This window comes from Ranitomeya variabilis, chromosome 1 (assembly GCF_051348905.1).
Source record: "Ranitomeya variabilis isolate aRanVar5 chromosome 1, aRanVar5.hap1, whole genome shotgun sequence".
NCBI lineage: Eukaryota > Metazoa > Chordata > Amphibia > Anura > Dendrobatidae > Ranitomeya > Ranitomeya variabilis.
The window spans coordinates 843737636-843756444 of record NC_135232.1 but is presented as its reverse complement, the minus strand read 5'-3'; the positions used below and the strand labels follow the sequence as shown (position 1 = coordinate 843756444).

General features: G+C 44.1%; 2 protein-coding genes across 6 annotated transcripts in view; one reads left to right on the top strand and one right to left on the bottom strand.

The window, feature by feature from the left end:
- The window catches only part of RUFY3 (RUN and FYVE domain containing 3), a 121840-nt gene that overhangs the window by 49652 nt on the left and 53379 nt on the right, over nucleotides 1-18809 (bottom strand). For 2 of the 5 annotated variants that reach the window (XM_077276274.1, XM_077276295.1), the window contains exon 1: nucleotides 17554-18329. The exons of the other annotated variants lie outside the window; for them this stretch is intronic. In XM_077276274.1, coding sequence (XP_077132389.1) covers nucleotides 17554-17731 — 178 coding nt within the window. In that variant the 5' untranslated portion in view covers nucleotides 17732-18329. Of the gene's footprint in view, nucleotides 1-17553; nucleotides 18330-18809 lie in introns of those variants that run through there. 5 annotated transcript variants of the gene reach the window in all.
- On the top strand, nucleotides 636-16773 carry LOC143792936 (uncharacterized). Its single transcript, XM_077279463.1, has 4 exons — nucleotides 636-1269; nucleotides 1364-2595; nucleotides 4808-5347; nucleotides 16699-16773. Exons 1-4 carry the CDS (start codon nucleotides 636-638, stop codon nucleotides 16771-16773), a joined length of 2481 nt encoding a protein of 826 aa, XP_077135578.1.

Here is an 18809-nt window from a genome sequence, read left to right as displayed (position 1 = left end):
AGGAGCAGGGACAGACAGCGCGCTATCATGTCGTCCCAGGAGGAAGTCTCTGTGCGCCCTATGGAGGACCTACTGATTGCCAGTAGTGATGCCAGAAATAAGAATGGTGGACACTCAAAGAGGAGTGATTCCACTGTGAAATCAGGAGGGAGGTCATCCCGTTCCACACCCCAGGCCAGGCAAACCCAGCAACCGGTAGATACAGGTGCTTCTGGGTGAGTGTTCCATAGCTTCAAGAAAGCTTATAAGTATTTCCTCTGCTTATGTTTTAGGCAAAGAGGACGGGGAAAACAAAGCATAAACAGTGTGCGATATGTACTGAGCCCCTGTCCGACTCTTACCTCAAAAAGCTGTGTCAGGCCTGTATAACCAACACCTTGCAGCAGGAGGAGTCTGTAAAAATGAATGACATACGGCTTATAATTCGTGAGGAACTGCAGTCGTTAGGAGGGGGCCCCTCTGTTAATGTGGAAAAGAGGAGTAGGAGAAGGTCATCACCTAAAGCTGACACGTCAGCAGAGAGTGGAGAGGTGGATTCGGATGTGTCTCAATCGTCTGAATCATCAGGGGAACAGGACTAGGTCTGTTTTCCTACTGACGGTGTCAATAACTTAATAAAGTCAGTGAGAAGTACGATGGGGTTGACTGAGTCAAAAGAACCCCAAACGCCTCAGGAACTTATGTTCGCTGGTCTTTCTCAACGGAAGGGCCAGGTGTTTCCCGTAAATCAGGCCATAAAAGACCTCGTCAAAAAGGAATGGGGTAAAGGGCAAAAAGGGTTTGTGCCAATACCCTGTAAGAGACGCTACCCCTTTGATGACGAGGATATGGATTCCTGGGCCAAAGTACCTAAAGTCGATGCAGCAGTAGCATCTACATCTCGCCGTTCCTCTTTACCTGTGGAGGATGCAGGTTCCTTATCCGATCCTATGGATAGGAAATCGGATGCACTCCTTAAAAAATCATGGGAGGCCTGTGTTACTGCTTTCAAGCCAGCAATCTCAGCCACGTGTACCAGTAGGTCTATGCTGGTTTGGTTGGAGCAGCTGGACCAAAATATCAGAAACGGGGTTTCTAGAGAAAAATTACGTGCATCAATTCCCTTGATAAAAGGTGCTGCGGCATTTATATCCGATGCCTCCGTGGATTCTCTCCGCCTGGCGGCCAGAACTGCTAGCCTCTCCAATACTGCTCGCCGAGCTTTATGGCTAAAAAACTGGAAAGGTGATGCCCAGTCTAGATCCAAATTATGTGCCATACCCTGTCAGGGTGAGTACCTCTTTGGAAGTGTGTTGGATGAAATCCTCACTAAGGCGGGTGAGCGAAAGAAGGGCTTCCCTAATCCATTTGTTCCTTCTTACAGAAGGGCATTCAGGAAGCCATCATTTGGCAGAAAGGGAGGCTTTAAAGAATGGAGGAACAAAGAGTTCAGGCAGAAGGGCAATTTGTTCAATAAACGTCCCTTCAAACCAGCTGAAAAATTCCGGGAACCCTATTCCACCAGTGGGCGGTAGACTTCTAGGATTCAAAAATCAATGGAATAAAATAACTGTTAATCCATGGGCCTTGAAATTAATATCCTCAGGCCTCACTCTAGACTTTATTCGTAAACCTCCGGATTCCTTCCTGCTCACCTCCCTAAAATCCAGACTGCAACAGGAGGCACTGGAGATAGAAATTAAGTCCCTTCTTGCCAAACGGGTTTTGATAGACGTCCCGTCATCTCAAACAGGGTTGGGGTTCTACTCCCCCTTGTTTCTGATTACTAAGCCTGACGGATCCTATAGAACCATATTTAATCTGAGAAGACTAAACACGTTCATAAGACCCGTAACATTTAAAATGGAATCTGTTCGGTCAGCTATTAAAAATCTGTTCCCAAACTGTTACATGGTAGTACTGGATCTTAAGGATGCGTATTACCATCTTCCTATACACCAGTCACACCAGCAGTTTCTTCGGGTAGCAGTAGTTATAGACGGGCAAATTCGTCATTTACAATATAGGGCAATGCCCTTTGGCCTGTCCATGGCCCCTAGGGTCTTTACTAAATTGCTGTTGGAGGTAATGTCTTTTCTGCGGTTAAAAGACACTCTGGTCATTCCATATCTGGATGACTTACTAATTGTTGGAAAAAACTCCTTACAGTGTGAACAAAGGTTGGAGGAGGTGGCGTTTTCCTTACAAACGCTGGGCTGGATTGTCAACTGGGAAAAATCCAGACTCCAACCCGTCACTTGTCAGAGATTCCTAGGACTCCTTCTGGATTCAGTGGACCAAATTTGTCGGTTACCTGATGATAAGAAGTCTTCTATTGTTGGCAAAGTAAGCCTGGCAATCAAAAAACGTAGCATGTCTCTGAGAAATGCCATGTCGTTACTGGGTTCATTGTCATCTTGTATCCCTGCGGTTAAATGGGGGCAATTCCATACCAGGCAGCTCCAGAAATTTATATTGCAGGAGGACATTAAAAATAAAGGACATTTGGACCGAACAATTTATTTATCATCAGAGGTAGTACACTCCCTTACATGGTGGTTAGATTGGGGAAATTTATCAGAGGGGGTACCTTGGGTCATCACCCCTACTACCATAGTAACCACGGATGCTAGTCCGGAAGGCTGGGGAGCACATTTTTAAGGATCAGGTGGTTCAGGGCCTTTGGTCCAGATCAGATTTGTCTAATTCCTCTAATGTAAAAGAATTAAGAGCTATATATTACTCCCTACTCCACTTTCTTCCCCAGCTACGAGACTCTCACACAAGGGTCCTCTCGGACAACACCTCGGCAGTAGCCTATTTGAATCATCAAGGAGGTACACGGTCAGAAAATCTTATGAAAATCTCATCGGACATCATGACCTTAGCGGAAAGTCATCTGTTGTCCTTATCAGCAGTGCACATCAGAGGCATAGACAATATTCGGGCCGATTTCCTCAGTCGCCATACCCTTCATCAAGGGGAGTGGATGCTCAGCAGAAAGATTTTCAGATTAATAACAGACCGATGGGGAGTACCTCAAATAGACCTGTTCGCAACAAGGTCCAACCGTCAGGTCAAAACTTTTGCCTCCCTTTGCAGACTGGACAACCCGGACATATTCGATGCCCTTCAGGTGCCATGGACATTCGACCTGGCTTATGCATTCCCTCCATGGAATCTATTACCTATAGTAATCAGAAAAATAAGGGAGGAGGGAGCAAGAGTCCTGTTGGTGGCCCCATTCTGGCCCAAAAGGCCATGGTTCTCATGGCTCAGGGCGATGTCAACTACAGACCCTTGGATCCTGCCTCAGTCCAAGGACCTGTTATCTCAGGGACCGTTTTTCCATCCTCGGGTAAAAGGCATGAATCTGACTGTATGGAATTTGAGAGGCACTTACTAACTTTAAGGGGTTTTTCCAGTGGGCTTATACATACTCTTATGAAGAGTAGGAAGCCGTCTACTACCCAAATCTATGTCAGGGTTTGGAAAAAATTCCTTCAATTTCATACTACACAACTTTCTGCTGAAGTACCTATAAATTCGATATTGGAGTTCTTACAAAAAGGGCTTGAGTTGGGACTGTCTGTAAATACCCTAAGAGTCCAGGTCTCAGCTCTGGGGGCACTCTTCAGTTATGATGTGGCGGGAGATAGATGGGTTTCGCGTTTTATATCAGCATGTGAACGCTCAAAACCTATTCATATACCACAGGTGCCACAGTGGGATCTATCTCTGGTCCTAGATGCCTTGACACAAAGCCCGTTTGAGCCTCTACATGCGGCCTCATTAAAGAACATCTCGCTAAAAACAATACTGTTGGTAGCGTTAGTATCCGCTAGGAGAGTGAGTGATCTCCATGCCTTATCAATTGACCCTCCTTATCTGTCAGTAACATCTGATAGAATAATCTTAAAAACAGACCCTTGTTATCTCCCTAAGGTAGCCACTAGTTTTCATAGATCCCATGAGATCTTGTTACCTACCTTCTATAAAGACCACTCAACTCCAGAGGAAGCAAGGCTTCATACCCTAGATGTTAAGAGAGCTATTCTAGCCTATTTAGAGAAGACTAGGGACTGGAGGAAGAGTAGGGCTCTTTTTGTGTCTTTCCAGGGAAAAACCAAGGGTTCCAGAGTTACAAAGAACACGCTGTCACGCTGGATTAGAGATGCCATAGTCCTGGCGTATAAAGCTGGAGGAAGATAGCCTCCAATATATGTGGGAGCACACTCCACAAGAGCCGTGTCGACCTCCTGGGCAGAAAGGGCGAACGTGCCAATAGACCTTATATGTAAGGCTGCAACTTGGTCTTCACCAAATACCTTCTATAGACATTATAGATTAGATCTATCTGCTGCTTCTGACCTAACCTTTGGGGTTTCGGTTCTGGATTCAGTTAACCCACCCAGTATATAGTCTCTGAAAATCTCTCAGTGGGTGCTGTCGTGGCGAATAGAAAATATCGGATTACGTACCGGTAATGCTCTTTTATAGAGCCCACGACAGCACCCATTCAAATCCCTCCCTTTTTCTTTCTTTAGTTGCACATGGTGTCTTAATAGGGAGATGTATATAATAGAGTAATATGATATGAGCTTGTAAATATGTATATATGCCTAAAAACCTGTTAAACTAAAAAACCTGGCGGCGGTTCCTCCTTATTCTCTGTAAAACAACTGAGGAGCGAGGGGGGGCCGCCCCTTTTATCTCTCTGTAGGTTTCCTGTTCCTAGGGGCGGATCCCCTCTCTCAGTGGGTGCTGTCGTGGGCTCTATAAAAGAGCATTACCGGTACGTAATCCGATATTTGGCATCTATGTGCAGCCTGTGTTTGGCATCTATGTGCAGCCTGTGTTTGGCATCTATGTGCAGCCTGTGTTTGGCATCTATGTGCAGCCTGTGTTTGGCATCTATGTGCAGCCTGTGTTTGGCATCTATGTGCAGCCTGTGTTTGGCATCTATGTGCAGCCTGTGTTTGGCATCTATGTGCAGCCTGTGTTTGGCATCTATGTGCAGCCTGTGTTTGGCATCTATGTGCAGTCTGTGTTTGGCATCTATGTGCAGCCTGTGTTTGGCATCTATGTGCAGCCTGTGTTTGGCATCTATGTGCAGCCTGTGTTTGGCATCTATGTGCAGCCTGTGTTTGGCATCTATGTGCAGCCTGTGTTTGGCATCTATGTGCAGTCTGTGTTTGGCATCTATGTGCAGCCTGTGTTTGGCATCTATGTGCAGCCTGTGTTTGGCATCTATGTGCAGCCTGTGTTTGGCATCTATGTGCAGCCTGTGTTTGGCATCTATGTGCAGTCTGTGTTTGGCATCTATGTGCAGTCTGTGTTTAACATTGAAACGTACAGGAGATTCTTTGTAATTTATTTACTTCTTTATCCATCTGTGAAAAACCCTGATGACACACTGATGGTAAAAACGGACACTGATGGCACAACACTGATGGCACCAGTAAACTTTTTTCGTTTAAACACGAACATGTAAATGAGGCCGAACATTGCATGTCCAGTTCAACTGGAAAAAATTTGGTAAATTCACATCTGTCTACAAAGTTGGATGTGGTGCGTTCCAACACAAGACATTGTAATCTAGAAACCCTAAGAATGTAACCAAATCAAGTAAAACAAAAATGTTTGGCAACTTTACGGTACCAGGCATGCCGCAGGTTACAGGTGTGACCAGCCTAACCAAAATGTTCCTGACACAATATCCCCTGCCCTTTAGTGGTTCTCGCCCTGTGTGTAAATATTACGGTAGTCTGTATGCATCACACAACATGCAGGGGAGACAATGTAGCTTGTGCATATTCTTAAGTTTAGCACAAAACACTGGATTCCCATGGTTAACGTCAGCTTTGCAGCATTAAAGTGGAAGATAATAAGATGTAAATCTCGTGGCAGTATGTAAGGTTAGAGTGCAATCATAGTTGTACAATTATCACCTTTGCCGTCAGTTCTTGTAAAAGCCACAGTAAACCTAACCTGGATAGTGAAATGACAAAGTGCCAAAGCAAGTGAAGCATTTATCATGGTGGGACGGGACGCATCTTTTGGATCATGACGCATTTTCTCCACCAACTCTGTCAAATGCTCTCAAGAATGTTTGCAAACAGCACACATAAAAAAAAACAAATGAAAAGAAAGAAGCAATAACTTCATGGCAGGCACATAGAGGGCAGAAAACGACATTACACATAAGCATTTAATAGCTTGCTCCACTGATCACAAGAAAACCATTTGGTAATCTGAAGCAGCAGCCTAGTCAGGAGACTGGCACACAACATCTCATACCCACAAAGACAGCAACAATCGCAGCTCGGGGATGCCAAAACTTACACGGCAAGGTTCTGTGCGTAGGACAGGAGACGTGAAGGAGCAAGTGACTAAGCTGTGTCATCGCCCACCAAGGTGCAGCTTCCAAAATCAAATTGCCATTTTTAAGGCATGGTTTGATATGAGCACAGTCTATACAAAGGATGCTTCCCACCGGTGGACGAGGCTAGGACAGCAGACCAGAACAGTTAGGCTGTGTGCACACGTTCAGGATTTTTCGCGGTTTTTCGCTATAAAAACGCGATAAAATGCATACATTAGGCATCCTATTAGAATGCAATCCGCAATTTTTGTGCACATGATGCGTTTTTTTCCGCGGCGGAATCGCATTCCGGAAAAAAACGCAGCATGTTCATTCTTTGTGCGGAATCGCGGCGATTCTGCACACATAGGAATGCATTGATCCGCTTACTTTCCGAATGTGGCTATGCCCACCATGCGGGAAGTAAGCGGATCATGTGCGGTTTGTACCCAGGGTGGAGGAGAGGAGACTCTCCTCCAGGCCCTGGGAACCATATAATTGTTAAAAAAATAAATAAATAAAAATATGAATTAAAATAATAAATTGTGATATTCTCACCTTCCGGCGTCCCCGGCAGTCTTCCCGCTCCTCGCGATGCTCCCATTCCCAATAATGCCTTGCGGCAATGACCTGTGATGACGTAGCAGTCTCGCGAGACTGCTACATCGTCACTTGTCATTCTTGCAATGCATTATTGGGAATGGGAGCATCGCGAGGAGCGGGAAGACTGCCGGGGACGCCGGAAGGTGAGAATATCACAATTTGTTTTTTATTATTATTATTTTTAACATTAGATCTTTTTACTATTGATGCTCCATAGGCAAACACTATGTTTGACAAGTGTGACTAACCTGTCAATCAGTTTTCCAAGGGATGCTACCACAGATCACTTGGAAAACGCTAGCATTCTGCAAGCTAATTACGCTGGTGAAACGCTAGTGTTTAGCAGGAAAACGAATGAAATTCCGCATGCGTTTTTCCCGCGGCAGGGAGTTCCGGAATTGATGCGGAAATTTCCTCGGCAATTCCGGACGTGTGCACATAACCTTAAAGGGATTTTCCAGCCTTTGAAAAAAAAAAAAAAATGCAGCAAGGAGCCAAGATAATAAATAAGAAGAAGTTATACTCACCCCTGGAGTCCGCTGCCATGCCGATGGTCTCTGCTGGACTGGAAGCCATGTCGTCACAACTGCTTGGCTGCTGGGTCAGAAGAACAGTAGCCAGGGCATCATCGCTTCCTGGCCGGCGGAGACCATTGGAGCAAAATACAGATTCCAGTGTGAATATAGCTTCTATTATGATCATGGCTACATACCGAGGATTAAACACAAAACAAACAAAAAAACGGAAAACCCCTATAAGAACATATTAATGTTCTATTCATGGAAGGTTTTGGATTACTGGATTTGTCTCAGATATAACCCTGTCCTGACTGAGATATCCCTGTTCTTTTCATTCACATACAAGTTTTTTTTTTTTTTTAGTATTGTTAAAAATGTACACAGGGAAAACAAAAAGGTATTATTGTGGGTTATTCCCATTTCAGACGTCTGTACTATGATTGTAAAGGATCGGTCACTTGCCACCTAGTTTGTTACCTGTGTTATCTGGTCTAAATGCTACTACTCGGATTTTTTTTCCTTCCTGTGCCTCACTGCTCCTGAGATATGGCCCACTTCGTTGTATGTAAACCTAGTATAGTTAGCTAAACGGCATGATCCTCAATAAGACAAAAGTTGAAAATCATGCCCCCTGAGCTAACAAGGCAAAGGAAGAGGACATGTTAGGAATGGAGAAAAGAGGGGGGAAAAAAACTGTCAGATTCAGGAAAACAGTGGCATTTACAGCACGTAAAAAATATATATTCATGGCAAGACACAGGTCCTCTGTAAGCACAAGTACTACAGGTACAAGACCCGCAGTGTAAGGTCCATTTGCAAAGCTCCAGATGGTTTGGCTCCAAGTGGCCTGGGTGTTCAGTCAGTAAGATGAATGATGAGAACATGTAATCCTATTTGGCCCCATTTAAATATGAAGTAGATTCTGACCAAAATCCTAATCAACCTTAACTACAGTCAGCATCCTATGCACGTGAAAAGGGCTTGTGAACCCTATTAACTCACTACGGAGAATTTCCATACCAAGTAGGATGCTCCATATCCGGCATATTGCACTCAGGAAAGAGAGTGAATTAGTCATATATAGACTGGTCCTTTTTGATTACGACTAATCCTTATGCGGAAAAAAAATAAATAAATAGGCCGCAAACCTTTAGCAATAAATTAATGTACAGGTGTCCAGATACACTATATGGCCAATACACCAACATTTATATTTACACACACACACACACACACACACACACACACACACACTACGATTAATGGATCCATGAAATCCACTGCTGCTGTAAATATCACAAACGTAGAGTACTTAGGATTTTTTGATCACTGAGGGATTAAACCAAAGAAGTCAAGTTGTTCCTAAATATGGATGGTCCCTAATGTATACCGCTACTTTTTTTAGTGTGTGTGGTATACATTGTAGAGGGAAGGAGGGGGGTGGCCACCTCCAGGGGTCAGTAATCTTATCTACACATCTTTCTCAGATGAGGCCTGATACCATCCATATTTAGGTACGCCTTGACATGGTTGGATGCCTTTTGTGATCAAAAAATGCTAACCAAGTACCTTATGTGTTTAACATTTACAGCAATAGCTGAGTTCAGGTGTTGATTAATGTCAGCGTGCTGATGCATCCTGTACGCATATAATCTTATGTGGATCCATGGCTCAAACAGATTCTTAGAACCCAACTCCAGCAGTGATGTCGGTGGCTGCAGGACCTGATTCCTTCCTTTTTGGAATCCACTGTGCCTCTTCTCATACACAAGCCCACAGTGGCACTATGATTATAGCGCTCCACACATACCAATCAAAAGAGGTGCCAGGGATTCAGGTATGTAGCAGGAGGTACGCAGGCCTCCGGTCCAGCAGCCACGGGATACTGACCTAGCTGCAGGACTAGGGTCCGGAGAAGACTTTTGTCTATCTCCATCCACAGTACTTCAAATTGCACATCCAATGCGAGAACTTCACTGCCATCAGGATAATATAGGAACTGCACGTCACAATTACAAGGTCATTACATACAGCACAAAATGATTATATAAACCTACATACTTTCATCATTCATGATGCTAACAAAATAAAACATTTTAGGAAAATATACATTTGTGAAAAAAGTGAGACATTTTAAAGATCAGGCTGTGAATTGTCACAGTGTAGAATACCCCAGTCAGACATTTGTAACCTCACTAAACAAGGAGGAATGCAGTTCCCATGAGACACTAGATCCATTCTCCTGCCGCCATCCCTGTGCTCTATCACTTTATAACCCACTTCTGGGAATACAGGACAACTCTCAGAGCAAGACATGGGCAATATACAGAGAAACATGTTCTTGGGGGCTGCGCCGGGATTAAAAACATTCACATTTTGTAGGCATACATGCACAGTGAAGAACTGGGTTCGTCTGACCTGTGCACAAGAAGAAGACCCTCAGTGCATTCATTCCACGGTCAGGAAACCTTCAGGATTGGCTGCGGATTGGACGCTGCACTGCGTACAGCATAGTGCAGAGGTGTCAAACTGCATTCCTCGAGGGCCGCCAACAGGTCATGTTTTCAGGATTTCCTTAGCATTCCACAAGGTGCTGGAATCATTCTGTGCAGGTGATTAAATTATCACCTGTGCAATACAAGGAAATCCTGAAAACAGGACCTGTTGGCGGCCTTCGAGGAATGCAGTTTGACACCTCTGGCATAGTGGATGGGATTTTATGAAATCCCATCTCCACTATGTGTGCAGGGACGCATCCGGCGGCCCTGCGTAACCGGATATGCGGAACATCTTTACAGACTGCTTTTAGTAAGTGGTTTGGTACCGTGTTAGCCAGTAGAAAAAAAAAAAGATATAGAGTGCTCTCAGTGGGAGAACCAAAATAGGGATCTTGAGGGTGTGATACCTTTCAACGGCTAACAAAACATAGTGGATAATGTCGCAAAGCAAGCTTTCGAGACTGCTTACGTCTCTTCATCAGTCTGGTATACACACAGCCGCGGCACATGCAAATGTACCTGCGGCGCCGATCGACCAGCACGATCCAAGAAGCCGGGGTCCCTCCGCAGCTTGCTGAAGAGGGAACCTGAGCAAATTCGCTCATCTCTAGTCCTTAGTATGGTCTTTGGAAGGAGTAAGTCACGTGCCAGTCCTTTGTACTGACCACATATATATTTAGATCTCCTCTGAGGCGCCTTTTTTCTAAGGGTGCATTTACATTGCTTTCCGAGTCCCAGTCAGGGCATATGTCCGAAATACCCCACAAAACGGGGTCCAGACGCATGCGCCAATGGGGCCAATAGATTAAATAGTGACTGCAGAGGGAATGTGCACTCTGCCGTGCATAATTTTTGGGAGTGCACGCCTGCAGAAGGTGGACAATCAGATGTAGTAGACTGCGTCTGAGTGTCTGCCTCCAGTAGGTGTACACTCCTGAAAAAAAATGCATTACCATTACAGTCTATGGTCCTGTCTGCACATGCGCCCAGACCCCATTTTGGGGGATTTTGGATGTATGCCCCAACGGAGACACAGATGTGAATGAACCCCAAGCTAAACAAACCCAACTTTTCCAACCTCTCATAGGAGAGGCCTTGCATCTGATGTAATAATCTAGTTGCCCACCTTTGAACTTTCCAAAGCCCTTTTTAAAATGTGGGGGCCAAAATTGGTTCCGACATTCAATAAACGGCCATACACGTGAGTTATAGAGGGGTAATAATACATTGGAGTCACAGGATTTTCTCTCTTTATACACCCTATACTTTGTTTCTTCATTGAATTTATGCCTACTACCCATGTTAAATATTTGCCAGTATCACTATTTCTTAAAGCTTAAACATTATATATTTTTCAAGCTATGAGATAGATGTTGGGAACAATGTTTGTTTTGTTGCAAAACCGCACCGCCAAGCCACTCTCTGCTGCCCTAGCCTTGTTTTTAAAGAGGTCGTCCACTACTTTAGCATTGATCACCTATCCTTAGGAAAAGCCATCAATGTCTGATCTGCCAGGCACCTGGAACAACTCCCTTACAGAGCTTGCAGTCTTCTATTAGTGGCTACCGCAGGGTACTGCGCAGCGGCCTCCAATTCAAATCAATAGGAAGCCGATGTGCAGAAACCTTTGACGGCCACTATCAGAAGACTGAGCAACTCCGCAAGTGAGTACTTCTGGCCAGCGGTCGCCACTGATAACAGCTGATCAGTGGGGGTGCCAGGTGTCAGACCCTGATCGATCAGACATTGATGACCTATCGTAAGGATAGGTCATCAGTGCTAAAGTTATGGACAACCTCTTTAAATATTCTGCCTAAACAAAAATGTGGGTGGTATATGCCGGCTGACTGTCTTAAAGGGAACCTGTCACCCCGTTTTTTCCGTATGAGATAAAAATACCGTTAAATAGGGCCTGAGCTGTGCATTACAATAGTGTATTTTGTGGACCCCGATTCCCCACCTATGCTGCCGAAATACGTTACCAAAGTCGCCATTTTCGCCTGTCAATCAGGCTGGTTTGGTCAGATGGGCGTGGTGACATCGCTGTTTCTTCCCCCAGATCTTGCTTATTTTTCCGTTGGTGGCGTAGTGGTTTGCGCATGCCCAAGTGCCGAATCCACTGCATAGGTGAGGAAAAAGAGCGCGATCTGCGCTATTCCCCTGGTGATCGGTGGGGGCGACCATCTTCCTGTGGCCGCGCGTGCACAGATGGAGCGCTCTGCTGCCTGGGGCTTCAGGAAAATGGCCGCGGGATGCCGCGCGTGCACAGATGGAGATCGCGGTGGCCATTTTCCTGAAGCCGAGATGCGAACTCTGCTTCAGGAAAATGGCCGCCGCGATCTCCAGCTCAGGCCCTATTTAACGGTATTTTTATCTCATACGGAAAAAACAGGGTGACAGGTTCCCTTTAAACTGAAATAAAAAAAATGCCTAATCTGCTTCTCAATCCACAGACACTCCACAAAGACATATACCACATTGAATATACATTCTACACGCATGTTAGGAAAATATATACTATGTGTCATGGAACAGAGCTTGAATAAGGTCATCAGCCAGCTTTTTCTTAAAACCCGTGCATAACTAATAGATAACAGGAAACTGCTAAGTGCTACTAAAGAGTATCACCTCTTTGGGATTGTAAAGCTTCTGAAATGATAATTAGGGGCACATAGATCAGATATTCCCTAAACAGTCCTCAATTTTAATCCAAGATGTTGGCCTCCGATTACGATGGAAGTAATATTTACCAGCATTAAGTTTGGATGGTAGAAAACCCCTTCAGTAAAATCTACCTGTAATATTCCCATGCTATCAGACTAATAGAATTCTGTTTGCAGACAGGCTGAAGCTAATGCTACATATGCCTACTTTCTAATGGCTTTAAAAGACCCTTAAAACTATTTTTTATTGATCCTATCAATGAAAATACTCTGCAAATCTTGTTAAATAAAGGTAATCTGTGTCTTCAGCTTCTGTACAAATGATGCAGTCTGATCCTTCAGTCATTTTACTAACCCAATGTATGTTGCCAAGAATTTATTTTAATACAATAGGACTGTAGGATCAGACTACACACTGGAGTTTGTTGTCTGTTACCGTGGAAATACAGACCAGGTCTTAAAGGGCCACTGTCACCCCCCTCCAGCCGTTATAAACTAAAGAGCCACCTTGTGCAGCAGTAATGCTGCATTCTAACAAGGTGGCTCTTTTAGTTTTTGGTTCAAGTATTCCCAAAATAAAGCGTTTTGAAACTTATCCAAAATACCTGTCTTTAGACAGGGAGGCGGGTCCTCACTCCCCAGCTTGAACCACTACTCTGCCATCACTCACATCTTCAGGGGCTTTCGGCGCTGTTTACGCTTCAAAACCGGCGCCTGCGCTGTATACTACTGTGCTGCGCAGCCGCAGTAAGCTCTGGCCGTCTGACGTCCCAGCCAGGCTTGCAGACTGCGCCTGTGCGGGCAGTGCGGCCACCCACCTTTGGAATCCCAGCCCCGCACTGTGCATTAGGCTTTACAGTAAAATGCTAGTGACATAACATGGCAGACAAGCAACTAATGGGTTACTTGCATTTAAAGGGAAGCAATTCAATAGGAAAACTAAAATTTTATTTTTTGCATTGAGATAGGTAATTTGATCCTGACCTATATTACTTACCTTACAGATCTATAGGCTTTTCCTTTGCTGCTTAACACAACTCAAGAATACACTGCTGCGGGAAACGAGATTGCAGCCAAGAATCACATGGCCATAAGTGTGAAGAACGACTCCATCCATTAGCAATGGCCAGCAGACAGTGTCATCTATAGCAGTATAGAGGACTAGGCCGTTCACAACACCAAGTCACCACTGGCATCATGAACCACTCAAAGTCCCAAAAATAAAGCCGGATGGACAGATACATTTCGGCCATGTTAATTTCTTCAAACAAATTTCAAACAAGCAGTCTATGGTAAATGATCGTTTGTTGGGTTGGATGTTTGGGGGATGGTAATTGACCACAACTTGTGACTTAACCCCTTAATGACAGCCAATATGTCTTAACTGACCTGAGATACAAGAGAATAGCCTCCCCATACAGGAGACAATCCAGCAGCTGTCGGCTGTCCACTATAGCTGACAACTTGCTGCATCAGCCACGATCCATGTTGGCACCGTCCATATCTGTTTAACCCCTTAGATGCTGCTGTCAATAGTGACTACATCATTATAAATGGTTAACAGAGTGTGGGGGCTTCCTCTTTATCCCAATTGTTGCCCTCAGATCATGATCTCATGGTCCTGATGTTTGCGATGGCAGTTCATGACCAAATAGCGGCCCTAGAGTCTGACTGCTATAGTAATCTGTTCAGAAGTCAGCGACATTTAGGTGATAAACATACACATTTTCATTTCTGCCATGCCACTTTCCATTAATTCCTGAAAATCACCCGAAGGGTTAATAAACTACCTGACAGCAGTTATCAATATGTCAGGGGATGCTGTTTTTAAACTGATATCACGTTTGGGGGTTTCCCAATATATGAGACCCCTAAAGGCACTTCAAACAAAGAAGTCCCTGAAAAAATAAATTTTGTAAATTTCCTTGAAAAAATGAAAAATTGCTGCTACATTTTTAAACCTCCTAAAATGCTAACAAAATTAAAATATTTTACAAATGATGCTGATGTAAAGCAGACATGAGGGAAATGTTATTTATTAATGGTTTGCTGTGGTATGGCCATCTGGATTAAAGGGAAAATCATTCACATTTAGAAAATTGCAAATTTTTTAACATTTTTCTCAAATTTATGATATTTTTGATAAATAAGCGCAAAACATATTGACCAAAATTTACCATTATCAAAGTATAATGTGTCATGAAAAAAGAGTCTCAAAATCACTGGGATTTGTTGAAGCGTTGCAGTTATTACCACATAAAGTGACACTGGTCAGATTTCAAAAATTTGGCTCCATCACTAAGGGGTTAATATACTAGTCAGCCTATAAAATATTGTAAATCTGATTACATTCAGGTGCCGTTTGTGGTAATGTCAGCAAAAAAAAGAAAGAACCTATAGTTTTATCTCCAGCTTTCAGCCAGTAGATCTTGTGACTAAAACCAGATTTACTGTTGGAAAATCATGGTGGAGGGGATTAAAGTGGACCTGTCACTAGATTTCACAATTCAATCCACATAGCTCATTAAATAAATCTCTTACATCAGGCTGGCTACTAACTATAAAAATACACATCATAATGACAGCATAATCCTGATTTTTTTTTTCTTTAAATGAGCATTGTAATATCTGGCAGAAAAATGTTTAAAAATCCAAGTCAAAAAGAACATCAAGTCTGAGCCTTCTTTATTATCTATATCTGCAGTTTGTGTTGCGAAACCTGGAGACGGATCCACTGTAAAGCACCACTAGAGTTGTTTTTATTTTCCTGCTGGAGTGGTGTCACTAATCCATGTTCCCTGCCCCTAGTCTCATATTTACCAGCTGCTGTCTTCTTCTGCGATCAGTCTTCTGCAGGCTGAGACCTGTCGGATCGCTCTACTGGTTGCTGTGTGATCTGGCAGTCACCACTCAATGAATGAGGCTCTCATAGACTTGCACTGAGAGCTTGTGACCGTTACCTCTGACTTCTGGTCAGATGGAAGTTGCGTTCACAAGATGGTGGCGCTGGACCGGACAGTGCTGGGAAGAGCTGAAGATGGCGACTAGTACGTACAATACTAGGGTAAGGGAACTCTGATTAGTGGCACTGATATAGAATATATATTGTGATGGAGTGGTGATTATATATATATATACACACACACACATATATATACACACATACATACACACACACATATACACAATGTTGTGTAGGACAGGACGCTAGGCCTTCACATCTGCATTGATAATTCTGTTTGTTTCATCTTGGGAGCAGAAAAGCAGAATAGCAGAATTCAACCTGTTACAGATCCCAACACCTAAGTGCACTTCTAATACAGTATAGGTTCAATCATGCTTTCAAGTATGGTGTCAATATATCACATTTATGTATGGTATTTGTTTTGTTTTTGTGGTGGCTTAAAGGGAATCTGTCAGCAGGGTTTTGTTATGCAATCTGAGAGCAGCATGGTGAAGGGACGGAGAGCCTGATCCGGTGATGCGTTACTTACTGGACTGCTTGGTGTAGTTTTGATAGAATCCCAGTTTTCTTTGATGTAGATGCAGCAGTGATCAGAAAGCTGAGCTCTGTATAACACCGCCCACACCTCGGATTGGCAGCCCCCTGTGTACATTGTCAGCAATCTGCCAATCAGTGGTGGGGGCGGGGTTACACAGAAAAGCTGGTCTGACCCGCACATGAGAACTAATTCTGCAGTGATGCTCTCCTGCTGGTAAAACACTGATTGTACTGAAACTACAGCATACAGCCTAATACGTGACATCCCCATAATCTGGCGCTCTTGCCATATATTATTCTGCTGCTGACAGATTCAATTTAAAAAGCTTAGCATTGTCTTGGGCGACAAACCTGAAAATCAGCCACTATGTGGGGTGCTATTTTTAGGGGTCTCTGGTGTCTACCCCAGTTTGTCAACCTCTATGGTAATCCACACCTTATAAGCAATTCTATTTTATGAAACTTGCATAGAAAAAGTTGTGTTTTTTTTCTACTACAAAAATTGATGAAAAATATAGCCAAATTGGGCAATGAATTAAATCACTAATTATATTTTTTATGGAATTATCAGTGGAAAAAGCTATGCCGACTACAGGCCCAAAGGCAACAGCGTGAGATGGAACCTTATGACAAGGCCCAAAGATGAGACCCTCCCACTGTGTATTACTACTACGGACATGATACATATGTAGGTACACTATACGCCATACAGCCAATGTATGGACACTGTATAAAATGTGTCTTTCTGCTTACTGCCATGTTACAGAGTGCCATAGAGACTGGGCATGAATCACGCGGGATTTGTAGACTCTCAGCAGGGATCTATATTCTATAGGTCTTTTGTCTAAACTATTTAGGCAGAATGACAGTGACGAGGGAGGAGGCACAGCCATTTAACCACTTCACTGCAACACGTGTCAGAAAATGACCGCGACCAGATGCTATTAACTCTGTCAGCGCATGTTCAGGATACACAGATCCACTGACGACTGTGGCGTATTTCCCTGCATCATATTACAAAGGTAATATGAAGGTTACTGATCATACGGAGAGGGAGGCTTACAAGAAAAGGATGGGGATGATACACAGCGCTGTAGTTAGGAAGCACAGAAATCCAAATAAGCGTATTTAGGGCAACTAACACTTTGAATAGAGCATGTAGCATGCACAGTGACTATCCTGTATACTGACAGCAGGCCTGGAGACACGCGACCTTCACAGGTCGGCCCCAAGTAACAAAAAGGAAATGATTCTCTCCTACAGAAATACTCCAATAATCCAGCCCGCCACACAATGAGTATCATTACACATAACGCATTGGCATAATTGAAATAATAATTGGGGGAAACAATCATACGAAACACTTGGATGTGAGAACAATGAAGTATTTCACAGCAGGAGATTATGGGAGGAATCTGGCCCATACCTTCAGGATTAGGTTCATGGTCTGGCGTAAGCGAGATGTCGTCAAGTTCACGCAAGCAAAGCCATTCGCCATCCATAGAAACACGGAATTTGCAAAGGTAGATGGTCTCCATGGCAGCCTGGGTTATCTTGTCTGTGGTGGGGGTTGGCATGTCGCTTTGAGGAGTGAGAGCCGACATGATGGCTCAGGTGATACAACAGCCACCCCAAGAAAACAAAACAGAAACAGTCACGGCACGAAGAGAGGCCAAGAATCCAAGATGGATGCACGCAGGTTAGGAAGGCAATGAGCTCAGAGGCAAAGATGCACAATCAAGATGCGGAGATCTAGAGAGAAAGCGTATGACTGCTGTACTGATGAAATGCAACCTTTCTGCTCTGAAAGCCGGAGAATCACCTCTTCCGCCCCCCTGCTGCTCTGCTGCCAATTGTCATGCGTCAAACCTGCTTTTTAGAGCCCAAACTCCAGATTCTAAGATTATTCTGTGTCACAGCCAGAGAGCTAGGTCCTGAAAAGTCAAAGCCGTCGTCCAGAGGCGCAGAAAGGACAATGAAAGGCAATTACAGGAATCCGAGCGGTTCAAAGAGGGCAGTAGGGCTGTACAACCCAGGCACTTGTGATCTTGTAGGATTGGTTCTGCGCAGTAAGCAGGGTGGTGACCAAAATGGCTGACTAATGAAGAGAAGAGAAAATTCACACTCATGTGACCAGAGATGCTCGGAGCGTCAGCAGCTCCCAGGATGCTGTCTGGATGCTGCTGATGTAGGGAGAGCAATGTCCTCTCTCCTCAGGCAGCCAACCCCACCGGCTCCTCAGTGACAGCTCCCCCTCCCCGCCAGCGCCTCCTCCTTGCCTCAGCCTCGGGAGCAAAGCATGGAGCTCATGGCTACACAATGAGGCTATTGTCACTAATGCTGTCACCCAGAAGAGCAGGCGAAGCCCTGACACAGAGCTAACAGCACCGACCAAGCATCACATGGAGGGAAGATGGAAGCAGGCAGAGCTGATAACCTTCAGTGTAGTGGCAGATAACATACCAGCAGCCAGAGTCTGCACTTACTGCTAACAACACATTTATATTACACAAGTGGAAACTATATTTACTGGTAGTCACAATCTATATATCATTTCAGCTATAATACAGCCCTAGAAACGTAGATTACCTACAAACATGTAATACATATATAAACAGGAACCTAAAAATGTTTTTTGGAGAATGAGCTACAATTTTATTGGCACTTTGATCAATTTTCATT

Bases quoted from the DNA above. Each gene is read 5' to 3' on its own strand.
- LOC143792936 (XM_077279463.1), top strand. From the start codon at position 636: ATGGGGTTGACTGAGTCAAAAGAACCCCAAACGCCTCAGGAACTTATG. The intron at 2,596-4,807 runs GTAACCACGGAT...ATCTATGTGCAG, and splicing joins TCATCACCCCTACTACCATA to CCTGTGTTTGGCATCTATGT. The intron at 5,348-16,698 runs GTAATTTATTTA...TGGAATTATCAG, and splicing joins AAACGTACAGGAGATTCTTT to TGGAAAAAGCTATGCCGACT.